This window comes from Sebastes umbrosus, chromosome 8 (genome assembly GCF_015220745.1).
Source record: "Sebastes umbrosus isolate fSebUmb1 chromosome 8, fSebUmb1.pri, whole genome shotgun sequence".
NCBI classification, from domain to species: Eukaryota; Metazoa; Chordata; class Actinopteri; order Perciformes; family Sebastidae; genus Sebastes; species Sebastes umbrosus.
Window position 1 is genome coordinate 31,047,469 of NC_051276.1, and position 14,965 is coordinate 31,062,433.

General features: G+C 33.8%; 1 protein-coding gene across 1 annotated transcript in view; it reads right to left on the reverse strand.

Annotated features, from left to right (window-relative positions):
• Positions 1-539: 539 nt before the first annotated feature.
• si:dkey-178e17.1 (tricarboxylate transport protein B, mitochondrial) overlaps positions 540-14,965 on the reverse strand; it is a 31,718-nt gene continuing 17,292 nt past the window's right edge. The window contains exons 4-9 of the mRNA XM_037778717.1: positions 4,218-4,356; positions 3,844-3,928; positions 3,600-3,704; positions 3,232-3,347; positions 3,027-3,100; positions 540-2,429 (exon numbers count right to left, since the gene is read on the reverse strand). Of these exons, the coding sequence (XP_037634645.1) occupies positions 2,315-2,429; positions 3,027-3,100; positions 3,232-3,347; positions 3,600-3,704; positions 3,844-3,928; positions 4,218-4,356 (634 nt within the window). The 3' untranslated portion in view covers positions 540-2,314. The remainder of the gene's footprint in view (positions 2,430-3,026; positions 3,101-3,231; positions 3,348-3,599; positions 3,705-3,843; positions 3,929-4,217; positions 4,357-14,965) is intronic.

Here is a 14,965-nt window from a genome sequence, read left to right on the forward strand (position 1 = left end):
TAAACTACCCAGTAGTATGTAAAACAGTTAAATTAGTCCCACTTTACCAGCTGCAACATTAAAGTGATATTTTGATGCTAAAACTTCTGCATTTTTACTCAAGGAAATTTAGATATGATTGACTTTTACTTAATATAATATCCAAGTACTTCTTCCACCACTGACACACACACACATAATATTTCAGTAAAGTCCACACCTCCTCATTCAGGCCAACATGTCCTCTACATGCTGTCCTCACTCCTGTCTTCTGCAGAGAGCCGTGCATTCCTTCTCACAACAAACACACTGGGGCACCACGGATATGAAGTGTGTATGTGTGTGAGAAAGAGTGTAAGAGAAAGAGAGAGAGAGAGAGAGATGGATAGTTGAACCACTCTACATGAGCATCAGCCAACAGTGGAACAAAGAGCTCCCTGTTGGATCGCTCCCCTACCTGCCCCCCATGGTTTGTCCCAACGTGATCTGTTGTAACCAAAAGGGCAGAACAACAGACGAACCAGAGAGGGAGGATTAAAAACAAAAACCAGGCTGCGTGCTTTCAAGTTTTCAGATGCTTGTTTTAATGAGTTTTGAAACCACCCCTACCCCGGTACAACAAAGGACGTGACATTAAGCACAGACAAATGGACGGGACGGTGTTCATCACACACATTGATTTGCTATAACAATCACATCTTCTCTTGGCTATTTGGCAGTAAGAAACATTTTGTTTGGTCAAACAGAAAAAAATTCAACATTATATTTCAGAATCATGATCCATCAGTATTTTTAATACAATTATCACAGTAATACAGACAGATTACGACTGTTTTCATAATCATTTGTTATTAGAAAAACAACACGACTGGACCACAGAAATCTCCGGGTTAACAAGTGGATAATAGATATTTCTCAAGTAGCATTCACCAACAAACACACCAACAGCAAAAAGGCACGAGTGAGAAGTAAAAACAAACCCTGAATGAAACAGAACGGCACTAGAAATAGATGTGAACAGATTGTGATTCCCAACCCCTTTTTTAGCGGGTGACCCCTTTACAGTGAATGAAGCAGTGACCGGTGATATATCATGTCTACCAAATGTGAGAAGTTCCACCCACGAGTGATTTCCTGAAAAAAAATTAACATAAATGTGTATAACAGAACGATATTTCTCTTCTTTGTGTTCCAATTAATTATCTTGTGGAGGTTAAAACCTGCTTCTGACGTAAGCATTAGACAAATAACCATCAAGTGGTACTGTAGGAACCTCATGTTAGGATGTGAGTGCTTCCATTGAAGAGGAAAAAGGTCTGAGGTTACTTGGCCTGTATGACTCAGTGTCATTAGACTCACAGTGAAATACAGCAATAGAACATCTTAAAAACACCTTTACACCCAGACCTGATCACAGAAACAACTTGACACAAGTGGCACAAGCAAATAATCCCTCAACCGTGTAGACATTCAACATTCAACTTTCAATAAATACATTTATAAAGTCTGTCACAATATAATATTTTCTCTCGTTAAGATCATTAGGCTACTTTTGCATGTTCTTACCACGAACACGCTTTCATAGTATAACAGGTTCGGCATTTGGCACAGGAATAAAATATATATTATACTTTACAATAAAACTATAATGCTGGTAATAAACTAAATTAGAATCTACGCTGTATAAAAAATAATTAGCATTATTCTAAATGTAAAATCGTTCTATTAAAAGGCTTATAGTTATGGAAGCAGTTTATGTGACTGTAAACTGCAACCAGCTGCAGTCTGGCTCCTCTTTTTCTGGATTTAAAACCATATTAGAGAGCCAGAGAGCAACTAACTCAAGAAAATCCAGCAGTAAACATCAGTAAAACAGCTGTGAATGACTAGAAATAAAGTTCTTCACTGACGAAGGGTGTTTTACAAAGCAGGTTTACAAGAGAGTGAACCAGATAACTGGAAAAAAGGCTGCAAAAAAATGTTGTTGTACCCTAATATTCAGGTTTCACATTTAGAAATGATGGATCTCGAGGAGGAAGCATCTTTTTTCACAGTTATTTGGCTAACGTTATAATCCCACTTGTGAAACTGACCCTTGTCTCAGTGCTCTGCATACAGTCCAGCTGTCCAGATGTTGGCGACACTCTTTCTTCTCTTCTACGAGCGCTTGAACTTCCTGGTTAGCATATGACACTGATCTGAGTTCAGCTCTCTGTCTCACCCTCCTCAACTGCTGGTTTTATGATGCAGAAGAGGTGTGTGAAACTCAGATCTGTGTCTGATGCCTGGGAAGCAGGAAGCAGGAAGCAGCCGCCCTCTCCGTTTGTCCAGCAGGTCAGTCCGTCTGCCAGACCGTGTTCAGGACCTTCACCACCTCCTCATAGATGATGAAGACTATGGCCACATCCAGACACACTCGGCCCAGCCGAGGAACTGTCCCTTTATAGAAACTACAGACGGACACAAAGACAGAGAGAGGGGTGAATACAAAACAGGAAAATATATATATTATAGAAGCTTAATGCATTAATTTCTTGGTAATTCTGAGAAAAGTTTTCATGCTAAATAAAAAATCCGCTCTATTTTTGTGAAGTAATGAGATAATTACTTTTTCAGAATTACCTAGATAATAATCTTGTTAATTCAGAAAAACAGGGCAAATATTCTTCATTTATTATATAGCCATGAAACAAAATTTCAAAATTTTGGTTTATAAGATTTTATTTTTTTATGTCTTTTACATCTTGGGACCATGTTGGAAAGTTTTCTCACTTTAACATGTTATCCCTTGGATTGGTGTGCTTTGTAGATAAATAAATACATCTTCACTAGGTGTCTGGGGGTAAATATTTGCAGATTTAATCCTGTAGGCTTACTGTATTATATATACGATTAATAATAGAGTTGAACTAAAGCCAGTAGATGTTTCCTATCACAACATAACTAGTAAGCTGAAAAAGCAGCAGAGGCCCGCTGTGATAAAATCTATCTGCTGTGAAACCAAAGCTAAACTAAAACAAACTAAAACAAAGTGGAGTTGTACTCACGCTTTCAAGCCTTCATATCTCAGGATCTTTACAGCACAGTCCATCGTGCTTTTATATTTATGTGCTTCCAGACCCTTTGGAATGAAAAGAAAGACATTATTGTTATTCAATCAATATCAGAAAGTGGCAACAACTTGACAAGTTTGAGTTAAAAACACCAGAAAACCCTGTGCTTTATAACGTCCACCATATTGTACTATCATACCTGCATCCGTGTCTTGATGACGTCTAGCGGGGTGTTTCCAAAGACGCTGGCTGCTCCAGCTACAGCTCCAAACATTCCGGTCACCAAGGGGTTCATAGCTTTGTTGGGGTCATCACCTGGTGAAAGGAAGTAACAGAGGAGTCAGTGACAGTGAACTTAGTCCTGGTACTGAACAATAGGTGTTGCCCGATTCCATTGGAGCACTATACAGTATTAATCTTCACACTGTGTCCTAATTCATGTCATGAAAGTCTAAATTATACAGGAGCTACTTCTAACATACATCTCAGCCCATCAGCAGTGATGGTCTCTTGTTCTAATATCTCTTACACTAATAAATAAACACATGCAGCCTCGTGCACACTGACCTTTGTACCAGTTCTTGAGAGAGGTCATCACGTAGAACCGAATCGCCTGGTTGGAGCCTTGTTTAAGGACCGTGGCAGTGAGACCCTGGTAAGTCCCTCTTATTCCTGGTAAGACAAGATAAGTATGTTAATTTATTATGTTCTTCATACATTTAGTAAACAATTAATGATGTGTTTTCAGCTGCATTATCCCGTCTGACCAGTAGGTGTCAGATGAATTACATGCAGTGCAGCCGGTCTTTACCTTGAACCCTGACAATCTCTCTGACTCCGTGGTAGAAGCCCTTGTATTTGGGGTTGGCTGAAGTCTGGTCATGAATGAATTTAACCTTGGGAGATAAAAAAAAGGATCAGTTATCCAAAACAGGAAATGTTGCTTTGCTATTACAGAGAAGAGAGACGCACAAGGTGGTGAAACCTGTAAAATGTTTAGTCTTCTAACGAAACGTAGCAGATGTCTTAGAAAAACAGCACTATGTTTATTCTGTGGATCATATCTTCTATATGCTTATTGTACAAAAATCACAAGTTCAAGTACTTGAATATTCTGGCTTGCTGACACTAAACTATCAAACAAATGAAATCAGAAATCTGACCAGAGATCAGTTGGTAACAAACCTTGATCGTTTCCATGGGACAGACCACCAGAACAGCCTCCATGACGCCGGCTCCGAGCCCGCACAGCAGGCCTTTGGTGCTGTCCAGCCGACCCGACTCATCTCTCGCGCGGTTGCTGAGGAACTCAAACACCCCGAACCTGAGTAGAGCCAGCAGCCGGGGAATTATGGGAGAAGTTAACAGAGGACTGATGCAAGACAAGTGAAGAATAATTACTTTTGTGGAAAAAAAGACATTATTGTAGATTCTTGTATTCCGAAAAGTGGATGACCTTTGACCTCAGTACATCTCTGACATGTTAGTGCCGTATATTCAACTACCTACTTTTGTTTAAAATCCTGGAAGCTATAAAAACACATCTTAAACACAACTTAGTCAGATATAATGTCTAACATGGCAGGCAGGAATAACAAGAAGTGTCATGAGGACTTTCTGGTGTCTTCGTTGTTTGCTTGTCCTGCCTCTCTGTCCGTTTCTCAAGCTCCTGCTCACTTCCCTCAGGGCCCGGGGGTCAGCAAACTTTACTCAAAAGAAGTATTTTTGGCCAAAAGAAAATCTGTCTGGAGCCGCAAAACATATTTGAACCACACAGCCTATTAAGTCTAATGCAGTGAGGACAAGAGTGCAAATGAGAGGCAGGACATTGAAGAAACATCTCAGGAGATTTGGACGGAAGCTCCTCCTGGCTTTTCAGAAAATGTTGTGTGCTTGTTCAGGAAATGTCTTTCAATTACTTTTTTGTCGTCGAATGTGTCCATGCACTATTAAATTCTCTATTGTCCTCCAAGTCTTTTCTTTTTTTGGGATTTGGAAGCCTATTGCGCTATTAAAGTTTGGCAAAATTAGAGGATAAGACGAAGACGTACGTAGGCTATGATGCACATTTTAGTTGACTGAAATATATATATATTTTTTTATAATTAGGTGTATAGGCTACATATTTTTACAATTGGAGAAAGTAAGAATTACTTTAGGCCTTCAACAATGATAAATTAAAATGTTAAAAAATAACATTAATTTCCATATGATTTTTTTTTTTTACCTTTTTCAGATATTGTTTACACTTTATTTTCCAACATTTTTCAAACTTTTTTTCCAGACTTTTTTTCCAACATTTTCAGACTTTTTTTTTTACAGACATTTTTCAGACTTTTGTTTTCCAACATTTTTCTAACTTTTTTTTCAGTCTTTTTTTTCCAACATTTTCCCAACTTTTTTCAAACTCTTTATTTAGACATTTTTTTCAGACATTTTTTCCAGACTTTTTTTTCCAACATTTTCAGACTTTCTTTTTTACAGACATTTTTTCAGACTTTTGTTTTCCAACATTTTTCTAACTTTTGTTTTCAGTCTTTTTTTTCCAACATTTTTCAAACTTTTTTTTCAGTCTTTTTTTTTCCAACATTTTTCAAACTTTTTTCAAACTCTTTATTAAGACATTTTTCTCAGACTTTTTTTTTTTTTTTTTACCTTTTCTCAGACATTGTTTAGACTTTATTTTCCAACATTTTTCAAACTTTTTTTTTCAGACTTTTTTTCCAGACTTTTTTTTCCAACATTTTCAGACTTTTTTTTTTACGGACATTTTTTTTAGACTTTTGTTTTCCAACATTTTTCTAACTTTTGTTTTCCAACATTTTTCTAACTTTTTTTTCAGTCTTTTTTTTCCAACATTTTCCCAACTTTTTTCAAACTCTTTATTTAGACATTTTTTTCAGACTTTTTTTCCAGACTTTTTTTCCCAACATTTTCAGACTTTCTTTTTTACGGACATTTTTTCAGACTTTTGTTTTCCAACATTTTTCTAACTTTTGTTTTCAGTCTTTTTTTTCCAACATTTTTCAAACTTTTTTTTCCAGTCTTTTTTTTCCCAACATTTTTCAAACTTTTTTCAAACTCTTTATTAAGACATTTTTCTCAGACTTTTTTCAGACTTTTTTTTTTTTTTTTTACCTTTTCTCAGACAATGTTTAGACTTTATTTTCCAAGATTTTTCAAACTTTTTTTTTCAGACATTTTTTCCAGACTTTTTTTTCCAACATTTTCAGACTTTTTTTTTTTACGGACATTTTTTCAGACTTTTGTTTTCCAACATTTTTCTAACTTTTGTTTTCCAACATTTTTCAAACTTTTTTTTCAGTCTTTTTTTTCCAAAATTTTCCCAACTTTTTTCAAACTCTTTATTTAGACATTTTTCTCAGACTTTTTTCAGATTTTTTTTTTTTTTTTTTACCTTTTCTCAGACATTTTTTAGACTTTATTTTCTAACATTTTTCAAACTTTTTTTTTCAGACTTTTTTTCCAGATTTTTTTTTCCAACATTTTCAGACTTTTTTTTTTACGGACATTTTTTCAGACTTTTGTTTTCCAACATTTTCCCAACTTTTTTCAAACTCTTTATTTAGACATTTTTTTCAGACTTTTTTTCCAGACTTTTTTTCCCAACATTTTCAGACTTTCTTTTTTACGGACATTTTTTCAGACTTTTGTTTTCCAACATTTTTCTAACTTTTGTTTTCAGTCTTTTTTTTCCAACATTTTTCAAACCTTTTTTTCTAGTCTTTTTTTTTCCAACATTTTTCAAACTTTTTTCAAACTCTTTATTAAGACATTTTTCTCAGACTTTTTTTTTTTTTTTTTTTACCTTTTCTCAGACATTGTTTCGACTTTATTTTCAAACTTTTTTTTTCAGACTTTTTTTCCAGACTTTTTTTTCCAACATTTTCAGACTTTTTTTTTTACGGACATTTTTCAGACTTTTGTTTTCCAACATTTTTCTAACTTTTTTTTTCCAACATTTTTCTAACTTTTTTTTCAGTCTTTTTTTTCAGTCTTTTTTTTCCAACATTTTCCCAACTTTTTTCAAACTCTTTATTTAGACATTTTTCTCAGACTTTTTTTTTTTTTTTACCTTTTCTCAGACAATGTTTAGACTTTATTTTCCAACATTTTTCAAACTTTTTTTTTCAGACTTTTTTTCCAGATTTTTTTTTCCAACATTTTCAGACTTTTTTTTTTACGGACATTTTTTCAGACTTTTGTTTTCCAACATTTTCCCAACTTTTTTCAAACTCTTTATTTAGACATTTTTTTCAGACTTTTTTTCCAGACTTTTTTTCCCAACATTTTCAGACTTTCTTTTTTACGGACATTTTTTCAGACTTTTGTTTTCCAACATTTTTCTAACTTTTGTTTTCAGTCTTTTTTTTCCAACATTTTTCAAACCTTTTTTTCTAGTCTTTTTTTTTCCAACATTTTTCAAACTTTTTTCAAACTCTTTATTAAGACATTTTTCTCAGACTTTTTTTTTTTTTTTTTTTACCTTTTCTCAGACATTGTTTCGACTTTATTTTCAAACTTTTTTTTTCAGACTTTTTTTCCAGACTTTTTTTTCCAACATTTTCAGACTTTTTTTTTACGGACATTTTTCAGACTTTTGTTTTCCAACATTTTTCTAACTTTTTTTTTCCAACATTTTTCTAACTTTTTTTTCAGTCTTTTTTTTCAGTCTTTTTTTTCCAACATTTTCCCAACTTTTTTCAAACTCTTTATTTAGACATTTTTCTCAGACTTTTTTTTTTTTTTTTACCTTTTCTCAGACAATGTTTAGACTTTATTTTCCAACATTTTTCAAACTTTTTTTTTCAGACATTTTTTCCAGACTTTTTTTTCCAACATTTTCAGATTTTTTTTTTACGGACATTTTTTCAGACTTTTGTTTTCCAACATTTTTCTAACTTTTGTTTTCCAACATTTTTCAAACGTTTTTTTCAGTCTTTTTTTTCCAAAATTTTCCCAACTTTTTTCAAACTCTTTATTTAGACATTTTTCTCAGACTTTTTTCAGACTTTTTTTTTTTTTTTTTTACCTTTTCTCAGACATTTTTTAGACTTTATTTTCTAACATTTTTCAAACTTTTTTTTTCAGACTTTTTTTCCAGATTTTTTTTTCCAACATTTTCAGACTTTTTTTTTTACGGACATTTTTCAGACTTTTGTTTTCCAACATTTTTCTAACTTTTGTTTTCCAACATTTTTCAAACTTTTTTTTCAGTCTTTTTTTTCCAAAATTTTCCCAACTTTTTTCAAACTCTTTATTTAGACATTTTTCTCAGACTTTTTTCAGACTTTTTTTTTTTTTTTTTACCTTTTCTCAGACATTTTTTAGACTTTATTTTCTAACATTTTTCAAACTTTTATTTTCAGACTTTTTTTCCAGATTTTTTTTTCCAACATTTTCAGACTTTTTTTTTTACGGACATTTTTTCAGACTTTTGTTTTCCAACATTTTCCCAACTTTTTTCAAACTCTTTATTTAGACATTTTTTTCAGACTTTTTTTCCAGACTTTTTTTCCCAACATTTTCAGACTTTCTTTTTTACGGACATTTTTTCAGACTTTTGTTTTCCAACATTTTTCTAACTTTTGTTTTCAGTCTTTTTTTTCCAACATTTATCAAACTTTTTTTTCCAGTCTTTTTTTTTCCAACATTTTTCAAACTTTTTTCAAACTCTTTATTAAGACATTTTTCTCAGACTTTTTTTTTTTTTTTTTTTACCTTTTCTCAGACATTGTTTCGACTTTATTTTCAAACTTTTTTTTTCAGACTTTTTTTCCAGACTTTTTTTTCCAACATTTTCAGACTTTTTTTTTTACGGACATTTTTCAGACTTTTGTTTTCTAACATTTTTCTAACTTTTGTTTGCCAACATTTTTCTAACTTTTTTTTCAGTCTTTTTTTTCCAACATTTTCCCAACTTTTTTCAAACTCTTTATTTAGACATTTTTCTCAGACTTTTTTTTTTTTTTTTACCTTTTCTCAGACAATGTTTAGACTTTATTTTCCAAGATTTTTCAAACTTTTTTTTTCAGACATTTTTTCCAGACTTTTTTTTCCAACATTTTCAGATTTTTTTTTTACGGACATTTTTTCAGACTTTTGTTTTCCAACATTTTTCTAACTTTTGTTTTCCAACATTTTTCAAACGTTTTTTTCAGTCTTTTTTTTCCAAAATTTTCCCAACTTTTTTCAAACTCTTTATTTAGACATTTTTCTCAGACTTTTTTCAGACTTTTTTTTTTTTTTTTACCTTTTCTCAGACATTTTTTAGACTTTATTTTCTAACATTTTTCAAACTTTTTTTTTCAGACTTTTTTTCCAGATTTTTTTTTCCAACATTTTCAGACTTTTTTTTTTACGGACATTTTTCAGACTTTTGTTTTCCAACATTTTTCAAACTTTTTTTTCAGTCTTTTTTTTCCAAAATTTTCCCAACTTTTTTCAAACTCTTTATTTAGACATTTTTCTCAGACTTTTTTCAGACTTTTTTTTTTTTTTTTTACCTTTTCTCAGACTTTTTTAGACTTTATTTTCTAACATTTTTCAAACTTTTTTTTTCAGACTTTTTTTCCAGACTTTTTTTTCCAACATTTTCAGACTTTTTTTTTTACGGACATTTTTTCAGACTTTTGTTTTCCAACATTTTTCTAACTTTTGTTTTCAGTCTTTTTTTTCCAACATTTATCAAACTTTTTTTTCCAGTCTTTTTTTTTCCAACATTTTTCAAACTTTTTTCAAACTCTTTATTAAGACATTTTTCTCAGACATTTTTCTTTTTTTTTTTTTTACCTTTTCTCAGACATTGTTTCGACTTTATTTTCAAACTTTTTTTTTCAGACTTTTTTTCCAGACTTTTTTTTCCAACATTTTCAGACTTTTTTTTTTACGGACATTTTTCAGACTTTTGTTTTCTAACATTTTTCTAACTTTTGTTTTCCAACATTTTTCTAACTTTTTTTTCAGTCTTTTTTTTCCAACATTTTCCCAACTTTTTTCAAACTCTTTATTTAGACATTTTTCTCAGACTTTTTTTTTTTTTTTTAACTTTTCTCAGACAATGTTTAGACTTTATTTTCCAAGATTTTTCAAACTTTTTTTTTCAGACATTTTTTCCAGACTTTTTTTTCCAACATTTTCAGATTTTTTTTTTACGACATTTTTTCAGACTTTTGTTTTCCAACATTTTTCTAACTTTTGTTTTCCAACATTTTTCAAACGTTTTTTTCAGTCTTTTTTTCTCCAAAATTTTCCCAACTTTTTTCAAACTCTTTATTTAGACATTTTTCTCAGACTTTTTTCAGACTTTTTTTTTTTTTTTTTACCTTTTCTCAGACATTTTTTAGACTTTATTTTCTAACATTTTTCAAACTTTTTTTTTCAGACTTTTTTTCCAGATTTTTTTTTCCAACATTTTCAGACTTTATTTTTTACGGACATTTTTCAGACTTTTGTTTTCCAACATTTTTCAAACTTTTTTTTCAGTCTTTTTTTTCCAAAATTTTCCCAACTTTTTTCAAACTCTTTATTTAGACATTTTTCTCAGACTTTTTTCAGACTTTTTTTTTTTTTTTTACCTTTTCTCAGACTTTTTTAGACTTTATTTTCTAACATTTTTCAAACTTTTTTTTTCAGACTTTTTTTCCAGACTTTTTTTTCCAACATTTTCAGACTTTTTTTTTTACGGACATTTTTCAGACTTTTGTTTTCCAACATTTTTCAAACTTTTTTTTCAGTCTTTTTTTTCCAAAATTTTCCCAACTTTTTTCAAACTCTTTATTTAGACATTTTTCTCAGACTTTTTTCAGACTTTTTTTTTTTTTTTTTACCTTTTCTCATACTTTTTTAGACTTTATTTTCTAACATTTTTCAAACTTTTTTTTTCAGACTTTTTTTCCAGACTTTTTTTTCCAACATTTTCAGACTTTTTTTTTTACGGACATTTTTTCAGACTTTTGTTTTCCAACATTTTTCTAACTTTTGTTTTCCAACATTTTTCTAACTTTTTTTTCAGTCTTTTTTTTCCAACATTTTCCCAACTTTTTTCAAACTCTTTATTTAGACATTTTTCACAGACTTTTTTCAGACTTTTTTTTTTTTTTTTTACCTTTTCTCAGACATTGTTTCGACTTTATTTTCCAACATTTTTCAAACTTTTTTTTTCAGACTTTTTTTCCAGACTTTTTTTTCCAACATTTTCAGACTTTTTTTTACAGACATTTTTTCAGACTTTTGTTTTCAAACATTTTTCTAACTTTTGTTTTCCAACATTTTCCAAACTTTTTTTCCCAGCATTTTCCAAACTTTACTTTTTAGACTTTTTTTCAGACATTTTTCAGACTTTTTTCAGACTTTTTTTTTTACAGACATTTTTTTCAGACTTTTGTTTTCCAACATTTTTCCAACTTTTTTTTTTTTTTTTTTACCTTTTCTCAGACATTGTTTAGACTTTATTTTCCAACATTTTTCATACTTTTTTTTTCAGCCATTTTTTCCAGATTTTTTTTTCCAACATTTTCAGACTTTTTTTTTTACGAACATTTTTTCAGACTTTTGTTTTCCAACATTTTTCTAACTTTTGTTTTCCAACATTTTTCTAACTTTTTTTTTCCTTTTCTCAGACATTGTATAGACTTTATTTTCCAGCTTTTTTCAAACTTTTTTTTTACGGAAATTTTTTCATACTTTTGTTTTCCAACATTTTTCTAACTTTTGTTTTCAGAAATTTTTTCCAGACTTTTTTTTCCAACATTGTTCAAACTTTTTTTATAATTAGGTGTATAGGCTACATATTTTTACAGTTGGAGAAAGTAAGAATTACTTTAGGCCTTCAACAATGATAAATTAAAATGTTAAAAAATAACATTAATTTCCATATGATTTTGTGTGAAAGGCACAGGGAGCTACTGGTGAGGGGCTAAAGAGCTGCTTCATGTACCCTCCTCTCACTCCCCGGAGCTGCCGTCCTCTAACCGTCCACCAGATGGCCTCACTCTCTCTTGCTATGCTCACCTGACCTCCCCCACCTCCTACACACCTGTTGCCATTTCCCTCATCAGCTCTACTTCTCCTTACCCCACCCTCCTCCTCCTCATCTGCATCTCATTCATTCGTCAGCCACTCTCCACACATACCAGTTCATATACTACCTCACCTGCTTGTGTCGTTAGATCATAATCATTGCTATGCAGTTTCTTGTTACCAGCCAGCTGGATCCATTGTTATTTAGACTCTTGATCACTGTAAGCTTTTGAAAATAAACCACTGAATTCATCTTGCTATCTGCATCTGGGTCCAGTCCCTATTTCTCTGCATTGCCAGTCGTGACAATAAGTTTATTTTGTGGTTGAGACTATGCTCTTGTTTGTTAGCACTCCATTTCACTCCTTTAGAGGCCAACATATTAAACCATTAATGCAGCTTTAATCACCCCAAGATCATCTTACAGTTAGTGTAAAAATGATCAAGTAAATGAATAAAAGAGAAAGATAATTCTGCTGCTACTCATCAGCAGAAAGCAGGTAGTACAGGAGGACGTTTCCACTCGGCGACTCTCTGACACAAATAAAATCCGAACCACAGATGCACCTCAAGGCGAGAAACTCTCGTCCACCTCAGATTTTTAGACAAACTGCTGAAGGTGCTTTTTCTTTATTGTCCTTCCTGCATCCTCATCAAAGATGCACCAATAAACTGAAGCGTCTCAGTAACCGACGATGACCAGCAACAGCTGCCATGGAAGCCAGCCCAGACAGACAAAGAGGTGTGGTTTTATTTATCTCTGCAATCACAAAATGTTGTGCCAGTGAGCCCTTTACAAGAAAGGTTATTTATAGATGGAATTGAATTGTGGCGAAGGGAGGACGCTGCCCGGTACATTTAGCAAAAAGGTGGGGGAGGACAGACACTTGGTCTTGATGAATGCTTTGTTTTCCTCTCTCGTCGAACCGTCTACCTGCCGTCTAACAGGATTCATCTCTTATACTCTGCTTTTCTTCCCCATCTGCCTTTCTATCGCAACATTTTCCTCTGCTCATTAACCCTCCACATCTGCTCCTCGGTCTCACTCCTCACACAGATTTCAGTTTGAAGGCTCTCCACACAATTAACTGACTCCCACTGTCGAGCAGGAACAAACAAACACACAAAAAATGAATCCATTCGTCTCTCTCTTTATGCACACCTCTTACTAACAGCTTTTGAGCTTTGAAAGGAAATAAAAAAAGTGTACTTTCCTGCAGCTTTCTTAGCCTGCACTTAATAACTAACCTTGTGAAACAAACGCTATTCGTTAAAAGCTCCAGGAGAGAAAATATGCCACTGTCAGGCTGCTCCTGTGCCAATTTACTCTGCAGATCCTCCCCCACTCATTTAACAAGTGGACTAAACTTCGCCTCTGGAATGTGACACGTCGTGTTTTTTGGCCGACATCCACAGTCGGAGATGAAGGAGACAGCGGAGTGCTGCCCAATCTTCATTAGTGGGTCTTTTCTACAAGGTCAGCTGTGCTGATGAGAAGAGGAGGTGAAGGAGAAAGGGAAGAGTCGGACAGAAAGAGAGGAGGGACGTAGATGTGGACGAAGGGGAAGGTCAAAGGCTCTCTTGTCTGTCCCTCTCATACCTCCCTGACAAACCCTCCAGCAGGCTGCATGGAGCATGATGGTGCACAGGCAATCAGTTAATGGGATGGGGGGAGAAAGAAGCGAAGGAGCGGTACAAAGGGGGGAGGGGATGGAAGAGAGAGGAAGTAAGAAGAGATTGGATCGAACAAACGACTCAGGGGAAGCGGTGGTCAGTGGGAAAGTGCCATAAATCAAATCTAACAGTTTCCATCTCAACGGCTTTCAATCTCTCCGTCATCTTTAATTTTTTTATTCACCTTTTCATGTTTTGCCGTATTAAATCAGTTGTTCCCCAAGCTGAGGATCAAAATGTGCATAACTTGCACGCAGCAGGTTATATTTTTATGCACAGTGTTGCCACTTATACGCATTTTTATATACGATGTAGTCGCGATGACGAGAGCAGAAAGAGTCCACTCCTACGTGCCGTATTTCCTCCATCCTTACAGCAGAAACAAAAGCAGTCAGACTCCCTCTGGAAAGGGTGCTGCAGGCTGACTGACACACTCATATGTGCACACACACACTGTACATAAACATACACACACCCATTGACAGAGTACCAACACAAGTCTCCCTCTCTGTTCCCCTATTGAGACCCTGCCTGAGTTTGAGTGGCATCTTTGCTCCGCCTGGCTGGGCCTGTCTCTCCATCCAACAGACAGCCTCTACCCTCCAGCATCACACACACACGCACGCACGCACGCACGCACGCACGCACGCACGCACGCACACACACACACACACACACACACACACACACACACACACACACACACGCGCGCACACGCACACGCACACATACTCTCACAGAAAGAAAGAGAGGGAGGGAAGGAGTGAAAGAATGAAACGGGGAACAAAAACCTGGCAATAAAAGCGTCTGACTGAGTTTTTTTTGTGCTACATGTGTGTATGTGATTGTGTTTGTGAATGCACACGCACTGCAACGTGCACACTTGTCTGGAGATAAATGTCATTGCTGTGAAAGAATAATGCAATTATACTGAAGGCTAGTGTGGCATTTATGCCTTGAAATGTGGGTAATGGACTAGAATAATTGGAACGTGTGAGTTAGTGGTTCCAGGTAGGAGAACAACGGCTCGGCTAACAGTGCTCATTTTGTTCCAGACTTCACTGCGCACACACATATACACACGCTCTACTTTTTATATTTATTAAAGTATAAATACAGAGCGCCTTAGTGACCGAGTGGTTACAGCGAGTGGTTATGTAACATATAGCCACAACGTCCCAGGTTTGATTCCGGCCTTGTCACCTTTATTGCATGTC